The 22,167-nt window shown below is 42.2% G+C and overlaps 1 protein-coding gene across 2 annotated transcripts in view; it reads left to right on the top strand.

The window, feature by feature from the left end:
- LOC117262268 (peroxisomal succinyl-coenzyme A thioesterase-like) overlaps positions 1-20,137 on the top strand; it is a 28,910-nt gene extending 8,773 nt beyond the window's left edge. Inside the window, exons 6-15 of one of the 2 annotated variants that reach the window (XM_033635107.2) lie at positions 2,583-2,784; positions 4,217-4,316; positions 4,407-4,597; positions 7,598-7,767; positions 9,191-9,310; positions 9,715-9,797; positions 10,252-10,345; positions 11,490-11,570; positions 12,494-12,635; positions 16,972-20,137. In XM_033635107.2, the coding sequence (XP_033490998.2) occupies positions 2,589-2,784; positions 4,217-4,316; positions 4,407-4,597; positions 7,598-7,767; positions 9,191-9,310; positions 9,715-9,797; positions 10,252-10,345; positions 11,490-11,570; positions 12,494-12,635; positions 16,972-17,108 (1,314 nt within the window). In that variant the 5' untranslated portion in view covers positions 2,583-2,588 and the 3' untranslated portion in view covers positions 17,109-20,137. The remainder of the gene's footprint in view (positions 1-2,582; positions 2,785-4,216; positions 4,317-4,406; positions 4,598-7,597; positions 7,768-9,190; positions 9,311-9,714; positions 9,798-10,251; positions 10,346-11,489; positions 11,571-12,493; positions 12,636-16,971) is intronic. The other variant, XM_033635108.2, reaches the window with a different exon arrangement.
- Positions 20,138-22,167: the final 2,030 nt, after the last annotated feature.

Raw genomic sequence — 22,167 nt, 5'->3', positions numbered from 1 at the left:
GGGAAACATCAAGTAGGGGGGTCTGAGCCTTCATTTTCTGCATTTTGGTAAAAATGTTTTTATCAATTAATGGTAGAAATGTATTTATTTATGTAAAGAAAAATAAAACTTAGATGACAAATCCAAATAGAGGTAGAATATAATGCAGTAACACTCTTGGGCATTCTGTAATGCTGTGCTTTCAAATATTTATTCTCCTGTAAATCGTGTCTTTTTATTTTATTATTTTAAGCATCTTTTTATTTTTATCCACTTCTCATTATTATCCACTTCTCATTATTATTATTATTATTATTATTATTATTATTAATTGCCGTTTCTTGTATTTTTGTACTTTTCTGCATGCCTAGTTTTTAAGTTGTTAAATTTTGAAATTCTTAATCTGACTCTTCTCCCTGGCTGCTGTAACACTGGAATTTCTCAATTGTGGGATCAATAAAGGTGTATCTAATCTTATCTTATTTAATGTTGTCTCACAGAGGCAGCCAGCAGTCTTGACTTTTTGTTTTTTTTTTCTTTGTCGGGGGAGGCGCACAGACTCTCCACCACTGGGAAACAACCAGCTTTGAGTTTTAATTCATTTTTTTGACAACTGCACTTGTATCCGAGTGAAACCAGACTAGAGATTACAACAAGTGTAATCGGCGGGACCCTTCTGCACATGAGAGGAACAACCCACCAGCAAAAACAGGGAGCTAACACTATAACAAATGCGTAAGAGTGAACAAGTCATTGACTCTGTAGCCGCTCCTGTAGAAAGAGTTGAGCCACCAACTTCCAACATCAAACATCAGAAATCAAATGAACCCAGTTAACCAAGACCAAAGGAATAGCCTCAAAACCACACCCCACACCTGACTGACTGAAAATCTAATGACAGCTAACACATCTGTCAGGGAGCTGACAGAGCTGTTGCCAGGCATCCTCTCCACACATCCAAGTGATATGGGGATTATCATACGTGCTGGGTCTTTTGACAAGTATGTTTCTGGGAACCTCAAATAAACCAGGGACAGAAGAACGCGGTGTTCTTGGAGGCAAATGATTAACAAGAGAATTGGCAATGTAGCTCGGTCCCAACCCATTTAGGGCTTTGTATTCAAGGAGGAGGAGCTTAAAATCAATTCTCAATCAAGTCTCAGACACATGATCTCAGAGACTGCTGTAAAATGTCTAAACCAGTTTAACACAGTCAGAAAGACTGAGCAACTTTACAAGACAAATGATAAAGAATTCAGTCAGTCGTCAAATTCTTAGGTCTAAAAGGACAATAATCAAGACCTTATTTTCATCAGAATTTAGTCTGAGGTCGCTGATTAGAGCCAGTTGTCCTTATGTGAAGGATAACTGGCTCTGAAATTCTGAAGAAAGACTTTGGCCTGCTGCTGGAGAAACCGAGTAACTGTCAGTCACAACACGTATTCATTTCAGGTCCCATTCCAAATCTAGGTAGAGGAATGGAAAGTTTTAGCAGACTCCTTAGCTTGAATACATGGTTGGCATCGGCGTGCCGCACCTATGGCATAAAGGTTATTGTTGGTTATTATTATTATATCACTTGATGCAGATTGCTGGGTGCCAGCCTCAGTCATGCACTTGGGTTGCCATACCCAAACAAAAGCAAGACAGACAAGGCACACAGATACAGACAGACAGCCCGAAAAACAACAGGGGTAAACATTGACAGTGTTTCAGTATCTGATACCTATATCTGACCATCACTGTGATGCCAAACTAAACTCAACAAAGACCAAAGGTGAAATCCTGCTTCAAAAGAAATTTCTAGATGCCAAGGCTGAATCAGAGTTCTCTAATATAATGGGATCATTTGACCCATAACAAAAGCTCCCCATGGTTAAACAATAACAGTGTTAATGAGAATCTGTCAAGCAGCTGAAGGAAAATGGAGGAAAACTAAGATCACAGTTCACTGTAATATATACAAAGAGGCCATGACACAGCTTTTGTCAATGACGTCCCAAATCTATGGAACACACAGCCTATACTGTAGATATCAGGGAAGCCAGTTTCCTATTTTAAAAAGAAAGCTAAAAACGGATCTGGTGACTTTAGCCTTTAACTCGCTCTGACTTCCTGATACAGGTCTGAAACTCTTTTTACACCCCACGCTGCTGCAACACTTTTAAAATCTCACTTGGTTTAAAGATGTATAGTTTTACAATTCCATGGTTTCATGATGTCATTTTTTTATTACTTATATGATTTTAAGGTTTATGGTTTTGCTTTGATTAGTGGGTGGCAGATTCTGGAGCAGCTGTGGGCCGTACCCAGCATAGACAATACCCGCAGTGAGGTGTAATGGTGATTCATTATGTGATCTATTGCCCCATGAGTATCATCTGTTTGATCGAATTCAGCTGAAGAGCTCGTCACTGTGTTTGAATGAGCAAGAGAGAACAATGATTGAGTGCAAACTTGACAAACTCAAAATGTCTTTAAACTCAAAATGTTCATAGATTCTGGTCAGTTCACACATCTGTCCAAACAAACATTCTACCCTCACTCCTCACTCCTAACTCTTTCACTGCAGCAAGTGACTCTCGATTTATGTTTGTGCTCAGTTCAGGATGGACGTGAAACAGCATTGTGTGAGGCTGTCAGTAAAGCCATCCAGAGGACTCGTGGATGAGAAGTTCACCATCTTGGTCCAGAATGTCTTTCCTGGTTCCTACCTTACCATCCACGCCCTCCACCAGAGTGAGGAAGGACACAGCTGGGAGGCGTTCGCTCACTACACCGCTAACGCCACTGGGACTGTGAACGGTATGTAGTTCAATATCTAGTCTTGGAAAAAAAACAGATTATTGAATTAATTGATTGAGAGTTGATGAAAAAACTTTTTGAAATGTTTGTGCGGTAGCTTTGTCGGCATTCAAAAAAGCAATTTATAAATGTCCCTGGTTTTGGTAAATTTGGTAAATGTGTTAAAAGAACGGTAAATTTATTTGAGTATTTTACAGGCTTCTTTGTTTGAAATTTAAAAATAATAAAATATGGAGCATAAAATGTCGATCTGAATGGTGAACCTGAACCTCAATCACCAAATCCATTAACTACAAAAAGTTTGGAGGAAGATGATCAATTTTGTAATTTAACATGTCAAGAAAAGTAAAATAAGCCACTTTTACGCCACAGGAACTTTTATCAATTACCCAGGATTTTGAGAAACTCCACTGAAATTACCCGGGTAAAAAACTTTCCCTCAACCCCAAACTGAAAAAAGTACCTAGTAGGGGGGTAGGACTTTCAGATTACCCGGAATTCTTGAGGGGCGGGGCTGTGTGCCGAAGAACACTGATTGGTGGAACACACACTTGCAGCGCTCTGCGCCGGTGCAAACATAGTTTCATTTCTACATGCTTCACTTCCTGTGTGTTTTGATTAAGGATGGGTACCGAAACCCAGTACTGAATTAGCCCTGGGGCTAAATTATCAAAGACCGTAGTATTGATTAGCGCCAACAGTATTGGTTCTCCTCTGCGCTCTGTGTTGTACGCACATTCACACACATCCACAGATACACAGACGCGACACGTTAACTGGGGAACAGCCGAGTGGTCCCGGTGGAAATGAAGTGAAGATAACTCAAAAATGACTCGAGTTGACGGCAGCTACACTCATTACTGTAAGTGACATAAAACCTTAATGAGTAAGAAGCCAATACTTTATCAATACATGTGTTCAGCAGCATGAACATTTAAACACATAGACAGCGATATTCAATATGCTCGGTCCACAGTCTCTCATCCACCGTTACTAATGTGATGTCTTACACAAGGACAGCACACTAGTTCAGCTGATAGTGAATTGTTCCTAATAAGCTCAAATGACAGCTGTCTGTACGTAGACTAACTTAGTTTGACACTTATCTTAAAATACTTTTAAATTTAGCTGCTGGCTGAGACGAACAGCCCCAACTCTCTACACCAGCATGTAACCAGCTAAGCTGGGGGAGCCAAATACAGGACACATGCCGAATCATTTCCGTCATCACGCTAATTTGAATACATTTACCGGAACTTTGAGGTACGGTGGAAACCACGCAGATTACCAGGAATTCTTTTACCCAGGTAAATAAATTCCTGGTAATAAAAGTTCCTGGAAATGTTGGTGGAAAAGGGGCTGTTGATTCAAATTGGTCATTTGAGTTTAAAGAAATCAAATAGTTGTTTATAGCTATTTTTTTACTTTACAGTTTCAGAGGATCCCAGTCTGGGCGGGACATATTCTGGGGTTGAACCGATGGGTCTACTGTGGAGCCTCAGACCAGTTCCAGGCAACAAACCTGGGCTCAGGTAGGCCAACAAGGGTAGAGCCGTTCAGATGATTCCAATCAATATCGACACAAATATCAGTATCAAAAACTTTTTCCTATCATACCTTAGGCTGAGGAAGATGAACGTCCAGACTCCCATGGAGGTCACAATCTCTTTGTACCAGGGTCACCAGACTGAAGGCTTCCTGGACCAGGTGCCTCTTGCCAGTGTCATGGTGGAGCGTTGGTACATGGCGCCTGGTGTCCACCGGATCCCGATCACAGATTACGGACTCAGCGCTGTCCTCCTCCTGCCCCCAGGTAGGACCAGAGGAGAGTCTGGAGGGAGGTGACCTGTGGGTAAAGCCCAGGTCTACAGACTTTCTTTTAAGGCTCCTACAAATTCAATTAATAATTTGTCCTGTTGCGTGGGGTCAGTGTGGAGTTGGTGCATTGAGGTCGAGGTGGTTAAAGGGTGTTTAAACGTCCCATGTCACCACGTAAGACGCAGGTTCACATATTATCTCATAAAAGTTGTCAGCATTAACATCTTTATATTTAGCCATGACTACATCCTCCTTGACCTTGACCTTGACCTCCTTAAGTCCTAAAAACATTGGTGACCAAAGGTACATCAAAACTGGACAGACCAGTACTGTAGGAATAACTAAATGAAAAAACGTTGAAATAGAAATATTCGAAATATTTCTAGTTGAATTTACTCCAGGAGTTCTACTAACATACGCTATCAGTGTATCAACACAGATCAACATCATCCATTGAGCAATGCTGCCAGCATGGCTAATAAAAATAATTGTATCCATGTTGGGTTGGGTAAGTTTACCCTTGGACCCTCTGCCCGTTGACATATTACCGTAGAAGCCACATTGGCTGTGTCAGAAGGTTTCAGCGATACGTCAAGGTTACCCACCATATTGGAGAGGGCAAGACTTGCCCATAATAGAGTTTTTTGCCTTTGCACCAGCATAGCCGTGGCCTGAGGCTATATGTTTTCAAGTTGTCTGTCCATACTTCTGTACGTCCCATTCTTGTGAATGCGTTATCTGAAGAACACCTTGAGGGCATTTCTTCAAATCTGACACAAATGCTCACTTGGACTGGAAGGCTTTTACTGTGAAACATTTGCAGGAACTTGTGAAGAATAGATAGATAGATAGATAGATAGATAGATAGATAGATAGATAGATAGATAGATAGATAGATAGATAGATTGATAGATAGATAGATAGATAGATAGATTGATAGATAGATAGATAGCCTTTATTGTCCCATGGGGAAATTTGTTTTCACAAACTGTCACAACAACATTTGGGTACACATAAACACCACCAACAAACACAATGCACAAACACCACCAGACATGAACAACTGACACATATATATCACACTCAGGAGGGCTGGGTCCGTACAAGGTTATTGGGGGAGGTTATTGAGTGCAGAGATGGCAGACGGGACAAAGCTCTTGTTGAAGCGTGCTCGTCTCCACCTCAGGGTCCTGTATCTGTGCCCAGACGGCAACAGTGTGAAGTGTGGGTTGAGAGGGTGATCCGAGTCATTGGTTATTGTTCGTGCGAGACGTGTCATAGATCGGTGGTTGAGCTCTGTGAGGTTGGGTATGGGATGGTTGATGATTTTGGATGCGGTGTGTGTTATTTTTGTTAGTTTGTTCCTGTTAGAGGTGGACAGCATGTTGTAGAAACAGGGGGAACAGTACAGAAGGATGGGTTGAATGATACTGGTGTACAGTAGTGACAGAAGGTGGGGGGCAACAGAGAGGGCACGGAGCTTGCGGATGACATGGAGTCTCTGCTGGGACCTTTTGTGAATGTTGGTGTTGTGATGTGAATACAGTGACTTGCATAGTTTGCATGCTACTACCATCTGGTGGCGCTTTTTATGTTACTGCAGTAACATTTCGGCTGGGACATCAACAGCTATAGTGACTGAAATAATAGTAATAATAATAAAAACAGGACAAGAATGATGCAAGCGACATCATGCATATCGGAAAGATGATCAGGGATGATTGGTGTGGACCATCGTGTATCTGTCATGTCTGTCGGCCAAGTCACAGTAAGATTTTATGACTCCGCAATCGCCTAATTTGACATAGTGACTGTTTGAACAGACAAAAATGTTGTGTAGTCACTCCTCTAGTGTCCGGGAGTGATTCTATCCAAACTAGCGAGATTCTAGTTTACTAAGACAAAACATTTTTTTCTACTACATGCAGATCGTAAACCTTCAAATATAAAAACAGCCCACTGAAATTGGATGAGGAATATAAATGTTAATTTGCTTTTTATCCAGAATAAAAGCAGCTCTCTAACATGGTGGCGACATTGACGTACGATCAAGCAGCCAGTGAGCCATCTATGTTTTTGTATCTAAGCCTCTACCTACCTACCTCTCCTTAAATCCCTGAACCTCCAAATCAAAACTGCTAACTCAGTAGGTGAGTCTAAACTGCTATAGCCCTTTTTATACAGAGATCACGCGATAGAGAAACTATGAAGTCCCTTCCTTACGCAGCCTCTGCATTTTTACACAGAACCAAGTGTGTGATTTTAGACAGCATGCTGACATCACAGAATCAAAGGAGGCATGACGGGCGTGACATGTAACACAACAGCATCTGCCTCTAAGTGTGACACATAACATATGCATCAGCAGCGCTTTCTAAACGATAACACTGGCATAACATGATATTAACAGTCATTTACCATCAATGTTATAAGGCGGCCAATCTCGTCCTCTGCTCGGAGTTGAAGGAGCTCCTGGACCTCATTGCTTTGTTTTTGTGGATGTTTTCTGCCACTGTTCTTCTTCTTTGAGTTAGCTGCTAACTGATATCAGCTACTTTCTAAATCTCCAGCGGTGGGTTGCACACATGTCGTCAAAACGTCACACCCATGCTGCTCATGATCCCATCCAGCCAGTTGTCCTGTCTCTACAGAAATCGTTTCTGTGCTGTTACTACCTCCGATGCCAAATTAAATAGAAAACAACTCAGTCCCGCCATTTTGTAATCGTACCTTTACTACAGAATGGCGAGGCGGGGTAACGGTGTGGCATTCCCGCCTTGAGGAGGCACTGCCTCCAACCCACAATGTGTAAAAGCACTGTAATGATCTTAAAGAGCATGTCCTGCAGTGAGTGGGTCCTGGGATTAATGACTCTGTCTCTCATCAATCTGCAAACATGTGCCAAAAAGCTCCTTGCACACTGAAGGTTAGAGAGCAGAGCATGCACAAATCAGAATGTCAACTGAATCTTTTTGGTATTTCAATTACTCTGAAGGACCAGGACCTTTCCCCGGTGTCCTGGAGCTGTGGGGGGGTGGAGGGAAGTTGGTGGAGTACCGTGCAGCGCTGCTGGCCTCCCACGGCTTTGCATCCCTGGCCCTCGACTACCTGACACCTAAAACCACCATGGAAACAGGGAAGATGGTGGACAATGAGTACTTTGAGGTAAACCCAAGTCCAGTTCACTCGTCTTAGATTTTAGCTGCTAAATGTTCCACTTTCTTTCCCAGCTTGTTGCTAACCTCAAAACTGAGAGATATAAGCTTTGTTTTCACTCTGGAATGTCATAAAGTGAAAACAAATTAAAGTTGGCACTTTGACTCCTATTAAAATATTTTGGTGTGTATTAACGAGTGTATTGACAGCTTCTTTAAGAAAATAATAATGGTTAAGTAGCTGTTGTAAACTGTAGCACATTGCAACACTTTCCCATTAGGATAGAGAACAAAAGAACATCTTAAACTCCTTGACTTTGATTTGATTTAATAAAATGTTGTCAGTATGCAGTTTATTTTCAGATTATTTTTCATTTGCACGATTGGACTGCATGGAGCATTACACTTTCCCGTACACTAGTTTACTTGCTCCAGGTCAACAAGCACTGCTCACACACACTGCACTGCTGTTGCAGAGAGGCAAACTCTGAGAAATACGGCACTCAGGCTGCTGTCAGCCCTAGAGTGGTCTCCTCTGGTCTGAATCAGGGACTCATGTTGTTCCAAAGTTGTATAATTGCCCAGAGTTGGTTGGTGTTTTCACGGCAGCATTTACAAGAGGACCAGATCAAATGCCTTGTGTGAGAAAGCTGCTCTTGATTGGTCAGAATTTCCATGTGGGAAAAATCCAGGAAGTAAAGCAAACGTTGAAGAAGAGTACACTTGCAAGATAAATGTGACACTTTCTAATGTCACAATGGAGGGACAACTACGCAGGTTGATTTTAGCGCTGCTCATCGTGGACTATATTGCTGTCATTGTTCATTTTAGTCAAACCATACAGTTTGAAAACGAGGCACGGCTCCAACTAGAAAACAATGTTTTGATGCATTGGATGTGCTGAATGTGCATATTAAGGCAGTACAGGAGGAGGTGCACATTAATAATCCTCCAGGACTGTAACGTGCTCATGTTTAACCCAAACAATGTGTCATGTGACTGCAGTTGCTTCACATCCAGGTCGGAACACCTTCTCACCACAAACCAACCGCACCAGAGTTCATTTGTAACTGGACTGAGACCACCTCTTCAAGAAGGTCTCAGTCTGGTTGTTTTGCTGTGTTCACACCTGCCCAAACACACTGCACTGAGGGGGCAAATCAACTTGAGTTCGACTGAACTGACAGACAGGGCAAGTGTGAAAGCACCCTTAGTAAAACAATGCCATTGTTAAAGTACTGGTACTAATAAATTGAGGTACTGTAACCAGTTCAACAGCAGGGTATTTTGATTAGTAAATACACCCAAAATCAATAAACCCATAAAAAACTTGTTTCGAGGAGGTGTGTCCACAAACTAGAGGAAATGTCATTCACAGTTTTAGGCCACCAAACCACAGTAAAGTATGTTTCTGACATGTTTCCCTGCTGCAGAGGGCGTACAGAGTTCTGGAGCAGCATCCTCAAGTCCTCAGTGATAGAATCGCCATTTTGGGTATTTCCTTCGGCGCCTGTGTCGTCTTCAAATTTGCTGTTTACTCCCAAGTTATGAAGGTAAGGAATATGTGACTAAATCAAAGCTTAAAGAAGCTCAATGTGGCTGTAATTAAAGTAAGTGTGGTTTTGAAGGAGATTAGAACTCAGACTAAATCTACACTGAGTCAAACACTGACCCTTGTTAGCTAACCATATTTTCTAAGCTTGGTGAGTGGTGAATACCTCCTCCAATACATTGATTTTCATTGCCTTTGTAGAGATTCTTCCACTTTTCCACTTCAGTGGGCTGTTACTGGTGTAACTGGTAGTTCCTTTTTTCAGCAGTATTTCAGCTCAGTTCTTTTGCTGCTAAATTGTTTTCAAGCTTTTGAGCTTTAGAGACTGTTTTTTTTTGTGCATCTTTTTATGTTGATTTGCAGCAGTCATTTCTGTATCTTGAAAGTGTGTGTGTGGTCTTTCAGGTCAAGTGTGTGGTAGCTATTAGTGGAATTCATGAGCAGCCGTTGGACGGGATGATAGCGGACATCTTAGCTCACTATCACAAGTAAGTTGTTCTGTTGTCACTTACTTTGTCCATGATGTTACACACATAGACTCAACTAACAAATTGTTTTTTTATTTAGAATTTAACGGTTCAGATCTGGAGCTAGATGCATTGAACTGTGTGTAGATTTATGACTAAAACTGTGTGAAATGGGGAGACAGAGAGAGTGGGGGGACGACATGCAGCAAAGGGTTGCAAGCCGGAGTCACACTCGCGACCACTGCAGCGAGGCATCACCTCTATATATGGGGCGCCGGCACTATCCTCTAAGCTACCGACACCCCCAAAGCTGGAATGTTATGCCATTATTCTGCCTCACGTTCTGTATAAAAGGTACGACCACAGAATGGGGGGACTGAGTTGTTTTGCCTTTAAGCCGGCTATCAGAGGTAGTAACAGCTCCTCTCTGAGACATTCCTGGATCAAGCGTTGACTTTAGTGTCTGTCGATTTAGAAACGCTGCAAAAACTCGCTACAACGAGGCGAATGAGGTGATCTGCCGTGATCTGATGCTGCCCATCACCACAGACCCTGCATTCAAGGTGGATGTAAGTGATACATTTTTTTGGAACACCCCTCAAAATAACATTAATATTGTATTAGAAAAGTAAATTTTGTGTTTTCTTTGTGCTTGGTTTTGTATTGTCTGACAGCAAAACAGTTAACAAGTGATTTGCAATACATTATCACCTGTGGAATCACATGTATTGTAGATTTTGTCCATGAAGTATATGGGGATGAAATGACCTCTCTAGCTATAAAGCTGCAGCATGTGAAGAAATCTGAAAATCTGTTGTTTGTTTATGAAGATCCCCAGTAGCTGTGATCCTCAGTAGAGGAAAGCAGCGGCCCTAAGCAGCTTCTGTGTGGGACACCATACTCTTTACCATTAATGAGTTTGGGTAAAGAAAAAATTAATATGTGTAATGAGTTTTTCCCACCACAGAAAACTGTGTTGTTAAACACCCAGCTAAATTTAAATGACTAAAATAATCCCAAGTGTATAAAACTTGGCTTCAGAATCACAAAAAAAAGCAGGACACTCAGCTCTGAGACACCAGGGGCGTGTCAGCTAACAGAGCTGGAACAGAGATTGAGCCGCTGCAAAGTGACAGACTCGTGTTACCAGCTAACCTTGTAGTACAAAGGTCACACACATCCCCAGTCGAAGAACGGGCTGTCACGCAGCTTCGGACTCCTAGCAAAAAACCCAGTAGCACAGTAACATACACGACCCCCAAGCCAAAGGACAAGTGCTGCTCCAAGGTGCTAGCCTTTATAGCTTGATCTATAGATCTTTTATTAAAAAAAAAAAATCTGTTTCCTTTTCCTTTGATAACCTGTCCAGGTAGTCAGTGGGACTGATTACCCAGGCCCCAATAAGAGGGGGGCGTGGAATTAAAAATCTGGTTTTGTTTGCAGTTTTTCTTTATTTCTAAGTAATTAGTGCCATAACCACATTAAAACTGACTGACTAAAGTAGTTGAAAGACTGAACTTTGTATTAAAAATTTTGGAAGCCCTTGAGGCTGGTCTCATCCTGTAAATTCGCAAAATGGTTTAGTCCGCTCCCGCACTAAATGCAGCCCGAGCCAAGTGAGTGACTGCTGGAGCACCAACGTCCACATCTTTCTCCAAGAAAGGGACATTGGGGTTCACCAGTTGTAACCAGTTGTCCTTTGTCTCTGAGCAGGTGGGACGACTCCAGTGTCCTCTGTTGCTGGTTGTAGGTGAGGACGATCAGAACTGGCCAGCCTGTGAGTCTGCAATGGACGTGAGTTTCCTGACATGACGACATCCTGTATTAATAAACCACCATAGTCCAGAAGTTTGTCATGGTAGAAAGTGGGATGAGAGAAGTTTAGATGAAACTTGACAGGGCTGCCCCCAACTAAGAATTTTCCTAGTCGACCAACAGTTGTCGTTTAGGACTATTAGTTGACTGGTCACCTGCATGTTTACGATATTAATTTAATGATGTATTTTGGGCGGGGCAACACAATAGTTTGAGTTGAAGGTGTGAGAAAGAATAGTATCAGTAACATTGTTAACACTGTGCTACATTACAGAGAAATACAAAACCGTACTAATGAAGCTTCATTAATATAGGCCTATATTTTATCTACAAGTGCACGTCACACACACACTCAGTGAACTGAGCTACTTCCATGTTTCAGATGATACGTCATGTTTGTAGTCCACCAATGAAGATGAGTTTACATATCGCCTTGGGTTCGTCCTTCACCTTCTCAAAATGATCCCACACTTTGGACACTCATTATCCACCCATGGTGTGATGGCAAGATAAAGTGGTGAAAATATTCTCAGTACAGCATACATTAAACTGATATTGATATTTTTAGGTGCAATTTGCTGCTGCCCCTCCACAGGAGTACGTTGCTGCTGCTTCTCCAAACTGGAGGCGACCAACATCTACTTTATTTAATATAGTAACAATGGATAAGTACCCCAGACAACCCCACTTCAAAAGATCTGAACTGTCTCTTTAAGAAGGAATAGAACAAAGTAGGTTGTTTGGTGGGGTTTTCTATGTTTCGCCAACCACAGCATGTAGTTGATAAAACAGTTTCACCACAAGGTGCTTTGCTGTTTTGCTGATCTTGGATGCAAATGAGTAGGAAAAGAAAATCCAACAATATTAATGAGTATATGTTTTGTTCTGAACTTTTTTCCCAGATGAAGGAGATGATGGAGCGGGCTGGGAACAGCCACCTGCTGACCATTCTGTCGTACCCGAACGCTGGTCACCTGATCGAGCCACCGTACACGCCACACACCAGATCCAGCCTCTACAGAGCGGCTACCACAGGGAAGAGGAGTAAGTTCACATTTAAAATGGGAAGACATCAGCCTGATATTTGCAGACGGCAAGCCATAGAGCATTAAAGGGACAGTTCACTCCCAACATCAAACATGCATACATATCTTTCCTCTTACCTGTAGTGTTTTTTATCAGTCAACAGATTGTTTTGGTGTGAGTTGCCGAATGTTGCAGATATCAGCCGTAGATACAATGGAACTTGACAGCACTTGGTTTGTGGTGCTTAAAGAAAAAAAAAAAATACAGCTGTTGGGAATCAACATATATTTACCTCACACGATGGCACCAAATATGTTGGGGTCAACATATTAGGCTTCACACGGAGGTACCAAATATGTTGGGGTTAAATTGGCTATCGGAAATAATTAATAATTATTATTAATAATTATGTTAAAGAATGTGACTTAATTAACATTAAATCACCTCGTGGGGCACCATTCCCATGAAGGGAAAAATGATAGCCAGTTAAAGATATCATTGTCATAAAATAGGCTAAACTATTAATTTGGAGTTTAATTAATAATTAAATTAATGACAACAACCAAAATTAACGGTAATGCCTGAAGGATTTCAGAGTTCTTGACGCAGCAGAGGTTGACTATTCATTCACCCTTATGCAGCATTAAACAGACAGCAGGCATGATTCCAAAGAATTACATTTATTCACAAATTAGCAAAGCAAACCAAAACACACAAATTCTAACTAACTATATACAAGCTTGGTGTGTATGTGTGTGTGTGTGTGTGTGTGTGTGTGTGTGTGAGTGAGTGAGTGAGTGAGTGAGTGAGTGAGTGAGTGAGTGAGTGAGTGAGAGAGAGAGAGAGAGAGAGAGAGAGAGAAGAATAAGACAAAGGCGGGTGTGGTGATCAAACAGCCGTTTGGCCTACAAAACAAAATGGTTGACAACAGAGAACTACCAAAATGGCCGAATCAAGGCTGACTTCAGATCGGGGGAGGTGTTTGTCTGACCGTGTGGTCAGGACAAAGACAAAGGAAAAGAAGCGGGAACCTTGAAATGCCTGTTTGGGTGTAGCTCTGTTGAAAGCCTATTTGTTAATGAGTCTATGTCAATGTGACGTGTGTTGCAAACGGTCTGAATTAGTGCAGAGATCGTTTAGTTGCATGCAAGAATCTGTTTGTGAACAGTATTAGCAAACTAAACACTTAGCTGTGGCAAAGCCAACTAATCAATGACCTAACTGCAATCTATCACAGCAATAACTCAGTAAACAGCATCAAATCACATACAACAAGTCAAACAGTCTTTCTTAGCCTGTAAAGCTGTGATGAGCTATGCCCAGTTGTTATATTACCGATCCTTGAATGGATGGAAGAAAGAGTCACTTGGTGGTGTGCTGCTTTGTTAGCCGGCAGACGAAGGCTGGGAAGATGGTTCCAGCTGCAGTCTTTGTTGTGTCCTTTGTTCCAAAGGTTCTGATCCGAGGAAGCTGGTCGCTTGGGGTCCTTGCAGAGTTAGATGCTGGGTGCTAACTCACTTAGTTCCTTGTTGCTGGAAAGCTGGATGCAAACCTTGTGTTTGCAGGAGAGTCTGTGATCAATTGCCCTCCCTTTAGTGGTTTGGGCTATGGAGCCAGGGTCTAGGCCTCTGGACTGTTCCAGGCCCAACCGGAGAGAGGTGTTAGCTGTTCAACAGCTGGAACAAGAAGAGGAAATTCTGTGGAAGGGAGCAGATCTTGTACAAAAAGCCTGTGACATCACAGAGTCACATGTCACTGAAAAAGTTCTGTCCAATCAAGTTGTGAGACTTGAGTCTCACTGAGGTGTGAGGTGAGACCTCCTGTGGAGATGGGTGCCACCTAGCTCTCTTTGTTTGAAGACAAAGAGCATGCAGAGGGAAAAAGCTTTTAAATCTCCAGTTAAGATTTTACCAAATGAAAAATCATCTGTGGTCCTGTGAAGCCCAACACAACTCAACAGCAATGTCTCTTTCCAGAAATGTTTCATGTTTCATGTTGGACTTGTTTTCTTTCTATCGAATTCCTGTGATGGCCTTGCTCTGAGACCAGAACAAGGAAAGGAAGCATGCGCGGAGTAAACCAAAATAAGAGCTTTAAAGCAGTCACACAGTGAGATGGTCATCCCAAATTTCTGACACTGTCAGAATTTTATCCCAGACTGTTGATTGCAACACCGTAACAAAGGCCATTCTTCAGCCTCTCTCACTGTGCGACATAGGACCACCGTTTTAGAGCCACTACCAAAGATATTGCCACGTTTCTTTCACAGTGGTCATCTTGGGACCAAATTGCACAGTGTATACTGGGCTTTAAAGGAACATGGAGGCAGTGACTAGCTGCCTCCATGTTCCTTGATTAGCCTCCAGCCAGGAACCAGGACGCTGCAAGCACAAAACACAACACAACAATAAGACAACGGACACCAGCCCTGGCAGAGGCCCTGAGGCTATAACACCACACCTGCCAACTGTATCACCGAGCAGATGTAAGCGTGCATCTACACATGGACGAGAAGCTCATGCTCGTGACAGGGTGAGATATAAGCATGACTGGCTTCCACAGCTGAGGTGTAACTTAAAATGCAGCGATGTCTTGGTAAAAACTACTGCTTTTCCTGCTGGACAAACAGTGACATGTCTCTAAAAAACACTCATGTATGGTGCCTTTAAAGCAACTATCCATCCATCCATCCATCCATCCATTTTCATCCGCTTATCCAGGGCCGGGTCGCAGGGGCAGCAGGCCGAGCAAAGCACCCCAGACATCCCTTTCCCCAGCAATGCTTTCCAGCTCCTCCTGGGGGACCCCACGGCATTCCCAGGCCAGAAGAGATATGTAATCCCTCCACCGTGTTCTGGGTCTACCCTGGGGCCTCCTACCAGTGGGACGTGTCCGGGACACCTCCAGTGGGAGGCGCCCAGGAGGCATCCTAGTCAGATTCTCGAACCACCTCAACTGACCCCTTCCGACACGAAGGAGCAGCAGCTCCTCCCCCTATCTCTAAGGCTGAGTCCAGCCACCCTACAGAGGAAACTCATTTCCACCGCTTGTATCTGTTCTCTCATTCTTTCAGTCACTACCCAGAGCTCATGACCATAGGTGAGGGTTGGGACGTAGATGGACCAGTAAATCGAAAGCTTCGCCTTCTGGCTCAGCTCCCTCTTCACCACAGCGGACCGGTGCAGTGTCCACATCACTGCAGAAGCCACACCGACCCGCTGATCCATCTCACGCTCCATTCTGCCCTCACTCGTGAACAAGACCCTGAGATATTTGAACTTCCTCACTTGAGGCAATAACTCTCTTCCAACCCAGAGAGAGCAATCTACCGTTTTCTGGCAGAGAACCATGGCCTCAGACTTGGAGGTGCTGACTCTAATCCCAGCTGCTTCACACTCGGTCCCCACACTGGACCCCTTCCTCCTGATAAGAGACTACATGGAGCCATTGCCCTGTGGGCCCACCACCAGCAGGGACAGAAATTGGGGGCAGGTGCATTGTGTGCCGGGCGCCAGGCAGGGGCAGGGCCCCTCGCCCCCCTGCTGATCCCTGGAGTTGCAGAGTGGCTTTAAAGCAACTAGAAAAACAGAAATGACTTGCGATGTTTTGTTGTTTGTTGGTCTTAAACAGTGGTCTGCAACTTGGCCGGTGTCCACCTCCAGATGACAAAGTCAGCTCATATACTTAAAAACGTTGATACGATAAGTATTAAATGTGCTAATGTCACGTATCCATAATTAGCAGAAACAACATTTTTTTCTGGCGACTGGGCTGCAGTGGAAAGTATCTGGGACTGTCCCCGTCACAGTAGGCACTTCTTACTTGTCATATATGCCGTCTTCTCTGCTCACTCAGTAGTTTTCCACTCTCCTCCACTTCCACTTTCCCGGAGCTTCACGTTGTTGTGCTGTCGGTTGTGGAGGCCGAGATGTTTCAGACTGAAGGTTTGAGGACCTGTTTTTTGCAGTGGAAAGAGTTTTTGTACGACTACCTGCAGCAACAATGTTGTTATCATCTTTTCACCTGACAGAATCACAGTCATAGGATTATTTCCAGCCACTAAGGTAAGCATTTCCAACTTCCAAACTTTGCTTTGTGATGCGCGTGCGCAGAGCGACGATTACAAAAATGAGTCCGCTGATGTGAATGTTGTATTTCAAGTAAGTAGTGATGTGATAGCATTGTAACAAGTTGTTTGGTTTTGGAGTAACTGTAATATTATTATTGAAATTTTATCAGTAATTAGTTACACTATTCGTTACTGGAAAAATATTATTACTGTAACACATTACTGACCAACACTGCTGTCCACTGAGCATTAACTGACTGTGTCTGTCTCCTGTTGTGATTGCAGTAATAATTCTGTGGGGCGGAGAGATGGTGGCGCACTCTCGTGCTCAGGAAGACGCCTGGAGGAAGACGCTGGCCTTCCTGAGGGAGAATCTGTTCGGGGACATAAAACCTGCGGTGACCTCATTATCACACCTGTAACACCAAGTCACACTGAACCATCACTACCAGAACATTTATGAAATATACAATGATGGAATGATGTAAGCTGGGTCAGTCAGTTTAATTAAAGTCATGCTGATGGTTTAACATTAACAAGTTACAGATTCTGACCTTCAGAAGGTTTTAATCCATCATAATCACATATACAGTCATTTGTATCCCTGCTCTTCAGTTTGTGATTTCCCTCCTTCGAGCAGACTTTGGTTTTATTTGTCAACATCAAAGTTGTGATCTTGTAATGTCCTGCCGAGAGCAGAGAAAGTTTTAAGACCAGTTTCAACCACGAACAAATAATACAGCCTGTTGAGAATGAAGCTCTTCCATGTATTTCATTAATAAACAATAGATCCTTTAGAATACACCAACAAAAATACTACAAATATATAAAGAATGCTTTAAATGCACAGAACACATGAGAGAATAAACATGGAAATTGTGCTTAGGTAAAGGTTTGTTTTATCAATTTTTAAGCTGGTGGATACAAAGTGAAGCAGTTTGTTTTCTTATGATGGTTCTGATTGTTTTAATGTCATAAATGTAGGAGGGACACCCCTTCTGAACTCTCCCAAAACCTAAAGTAAAGGAACAGGGGTGAGATGGGTCACTCTGAGATCAAATGTTTATTGCTTTGGCCGTTTCACCTCATTCCTAAGGAACTCTTTCACCGTCATCCTGGCGTCAAGGGTGGTAAAGGTGTCAATTGGAAATACTCCAGATTTAAGTTTTGATTAACATCCTGGAAAAATCCAGGGTTGTTGACAACACTGCCAGACCCAGGGTCATTAACTATGCTTTTTTTTTTTTTAATTTTTTTTTTTTAATTTTTGGCATAATGGACATTAACAATATCATTGCACTTGTAAATTGTTATGCATAGGTAAAAGACAACAACAGAAATAATCATAAAACAAAGAAACACAAAGAAAAACACATCAACAGTATACCTTGACTAAGTTACTAACAGGTCAACCAGATAATACAATGAAATCCTCATAATCAAACTATTCGCCGTATAGACGCACCACAAGTCTCTCACTAAAATGTGTCATATCCTCACATCCAACCAGCAGGGAGAAAACAATAAATAATGAATAAAATATACACATATACACATACATACATACATACGTATATATACACACAAGCTGTCACCCTTTTTAAAAAATATATTTGGAAGAAACATTGGCAGGCACTGAAAGAGATACAAAAATCTAGGGAGAGTGTTCATTTTAATAGAGTTTATCCTTGCGGCTAAAGAGAGGTGTAGCAGAGACCAGCGTTCTAAATCTTCCTTAGTGCGGGTTAGAAGTGAACTGAAGTTGGCCTTGAAAAGGTTTTCAAATCTATTAGTGACATGTATACCAAGATAAACAAAACTACCATTTGTGATTTTGAATGAAAGACGATGTAAAGGGAAACTCTTTGCAGCTGCATTGAGCGGCATCAGCTCACTTTTACTGAGATTAAGTTTGTATCCTGACAAGCAACTGAATGACGTAAAAGTAGCAAGGGCAGCTGGAACAGAAACAGCAAGATCAGATATATATAATAATAAATCATCCGCGTATAGAGATAATTTGTGCTCCTGTCCATATCTGACTATGCCTTTGATACGTGGGTTGGAGCGAAGTGCTATCGCAAGGGGTTCTATAGAGAGAGCAAACAACAGAGGACTTATAGGACAACCTTGGCGTGTCGACTGTTGTAAAGAGAAATATCCTGAGTGAGTGTTGTTAGTCCTGACACAGGCTAGAGGGGATGAAGACAGAAGTTTTAGCCAAGCAATGAACTTGGAACCAAAGCCGAATTTATGTAGGGTATAAAAAAGATACTTCCACTCCACGCGGTCAAACGCCTTTTCAGCATCTAAAGATATAATTGCCTCAGAGGTGCCTGTGGCAGAAGGATTATATATAACATTAAACAGTTACCGTAGAAAGAGTGTCTGTTTTTAATAAATCCTGTTTGATCAGGAGACATAATTGATGGAAGAACGGCTTCCAGCCGCATTGCCAAAAGCTTCGCTAAAATTTTGTAATCAACGTTTAATAAGCTAATCGGGCAGTATGATGTACAGTCAAGAGGATCTTTGTTTTTTTAAGAATAAGGGAGATAGTTGCCTGTGTAAGTGTTGGCGGGAGAATTTCATTAGCAAATGCTTCATTGTACATTTCTAATAGAATAGGGGCTAATTTAGGAAAAAGCTTTTCATAAAACTCTACAGGGTAACCGTCAGGCCCTGGGCTCTCACCAGATTGAAGAGATTTGACTGCTATAGATAATTCTTCAACAGTGATCAGCTCCTCCAATTTTTCAACCAAATCACGACTGACCACAGGCACATCAAGGGAGTGGAAGAAATTATCAAGGTCTGATGTATCTGGTTGATACTCGGAAGTATATAAAGACTGATAGAATCTGCTGAACTCATCATTAATCCCCCTAGGGTCCAATGTTATTGCCCCCGCCGATGTACGGATTCTAGAGATCTGATGTGATGATGAAGATTGGCGTAACTTGTGAGCCAACAATCTACCGGCTTTATCTCCTTGTTCATAGTAGGTGCTCCTAGACTTGAAAAGTAGTTCTGTAATCTGATCAGTTACTATCGTGTCGAATTCTGCTTGCAAAGTCAAATGCTCATTATAAATATCTGGAGAAGGTGAAACAGAATAAATGTCATCTAATTGGGCGATAGAGCGTGTTAACACAGTTAGCCTGTCTTTTTTCATTTTATTCATGAGTGCAGTATAGGAAATAATTTCACCCCTGACGTAAGCCTTCAAGGTTTCCCAGAAAGTGGACATAGAGATATCTGGAGTTCTATTTGTGCTTTTAAAAAAGTCTATTTGACCTGCAACAATTTGACAAAGCTTTCCGTACTGAGCAGTTGAATATTTAGTCGCCATGGTGGTCGCAAATAATCAAAATTTTGAAAAGTTACTTTCATTGTAACAGGGGCGTGGTCAGGAATAACAATTGAATTATATGAACATGAAGATATGGAATGAAGAAGTAAGAAAATTAAGACCATTCCCTCCTGCTGGGTGGGCTACATCAGGCTGAGTCATGTCTTAGGAGAGAGAGGATATATAAAGGACATGGCAAAGTAGAAGCAAGAAATCTTAGTTGACCGTAATAATACAAGTTTGAAAGACAAAAACAAGTCACAAGACGCAAAAAACACACAAGAACTATGTACAGAGAAAAACCCCTCCCACAAACCCTCCCTTGCCGAAGCATCTCTCCAACTGAGATGCAAGCTAAACCCTAAATACAAATAATTCTCAGAGCTAAACATAACTCTTACTCTCTGCTACCTGAGGTTGTGACCATAAAGCCAAAATAAACCAAACCTACATAAACTAACCATTAGTAAGGTCTGAAGAGAGCTTTCATCAAATAAGTAGTTTCAAGGTCTGTAAGATACCTTACGTGGTAAAACCAGACCCTATCAGTGCAAACAGCCGACCATTGGCATAAAAGGCAACTTGTGTCAAAATACCATGACAATAATATAAATGAGAAGCAGCTATGCATATTTGAGTATGCATATCAGCAGTACTTTAGACTGTAGTGGAGATTCAAATACTGTACATAGTATTCAAAAATATAAAAAGACCTACATCTCCACTAAAACAATATTTAAGTATCAGTGATTGTGAGAAAAAGGCTATAGTAGAAAAAAATAAAAATAAATAAATAAAATAAAAATTCAAAATAAGCTATATAGGCAGTAAGTTATTGGCATTAAGGGTGCCTCAGATCAAAATAGAAGTTAATCCTGATGATACTAACATTTTAACATGGATGAAATAAGGAGTACACAAATACACTCCCCATCAAGAAATCAGCTGTAGCCTCCCCAATATGAACTGTAAATAGAAGAGGAAGAAAGCCACCAATTATTGCCATTGGAAATTAATTTAGCTGTAAATAGCCAATTATTGGACTTATAGGTGGCTTTGAACAAAATAGATGTAAAAAATGCAGTAGTAACAATAAATAAAAGTAAGAAAAAACTATAAAGTGACTGATTATACACATACATACATAACAGCGTTATATGTAACACGTGGGGAGTTAGCTGTGTATTCACCAACATAAATTGGAAATTAAAGAAAAAGTAAATTATAACAATATTCAGGTACAAGGCTCTCCTGCCAGCCAGATAGCTGGCCTGCTAAGTGGACTGCATGCTATAGCTAACCGACAGTTGTTTTTATGTTTTTGACAAAGTCTGCTGCGGCTGTGGGGTCCTCGAATCTGTGCGTGGAGTTGTCTGGTAGTGTCAGTCTCAAAACCGCGGGGTAGATGAGGCCAAACTTCACGCCTGGGCAGGCACGCAGCTGGTGCTTCACGGGTCCGAAGGTAGCTCGCTTCTTGGCCACGGCAGTGGTATAGTCTGGAAATATCGATATTCTCTTACCCCTGTAGATAAGAGGAGACGCTTCTCCAGATCTTTTCAGGATATCATTGCGGACGTGGAAGAAATGGACCCTGATGACGAATGGCTGCGGGGGCTCCCCATCCCGGGGGCGGCTCTGTAAGGTGCGGTGGGCCCGATCTATCAGCGGCTTTTCTTCCAGGCCAAGCAGCTCCTGGAGCAGCCCGGCCATGAACTCTGTTGGTCGCGGGCCCTCCACACCTTCCAACACAATAACAAGGCGAATATTGTTCCTCCGCATCCTGCTCTCCAAGTCCTCGCATTTTTCGTCAAGCTTTCCCACTCTGGTTGTCAGAAAGTCGACATTAGCTTCCAGCTCCAGTGCTGTGGTCCGAAGAGCTCCGTTCTAGCTCCGATAGGGCTGCCCCCTGCGCATCAAGTTTGTTCTGTACAGTCTCGATAGATTTCTTGAGGTCGTCTCTGACGAGAGATATCTCTGACCTGAGACTGACGGAGAGAGTGTCAATTTTACTGCAAATGTCACCACAAACGTCAGTCTTAAGGGAAGTCATCATGGCGTGAAGCAGCTCCACCGTAAGTGGTCCAGTGGCCACATCGTCCGATGGAGATGAAGTAGGAGAGGGGGCAGGC

The sequence above is a fragment of the Epinephelus lanceolatus genome, chromosome 5 (assembly GCF_041903045.1).
Source record: "Epinephelus lanceolatus isolate andai-2023 chromosome 5, ASM4190304v1, whole genome shotgun sequence".
NCBI classification, from domain to species: Eukaryota; Metazoa; Chordata; class Actinopteri; order Perciformes; family Serranidae; genus Epinephelus; species Epinephelus lanceolatus.
Note: the sequence above shows the minus strand (reverse complement) of the source record. Positions and strands in the feature narration are given on the sequence as shown.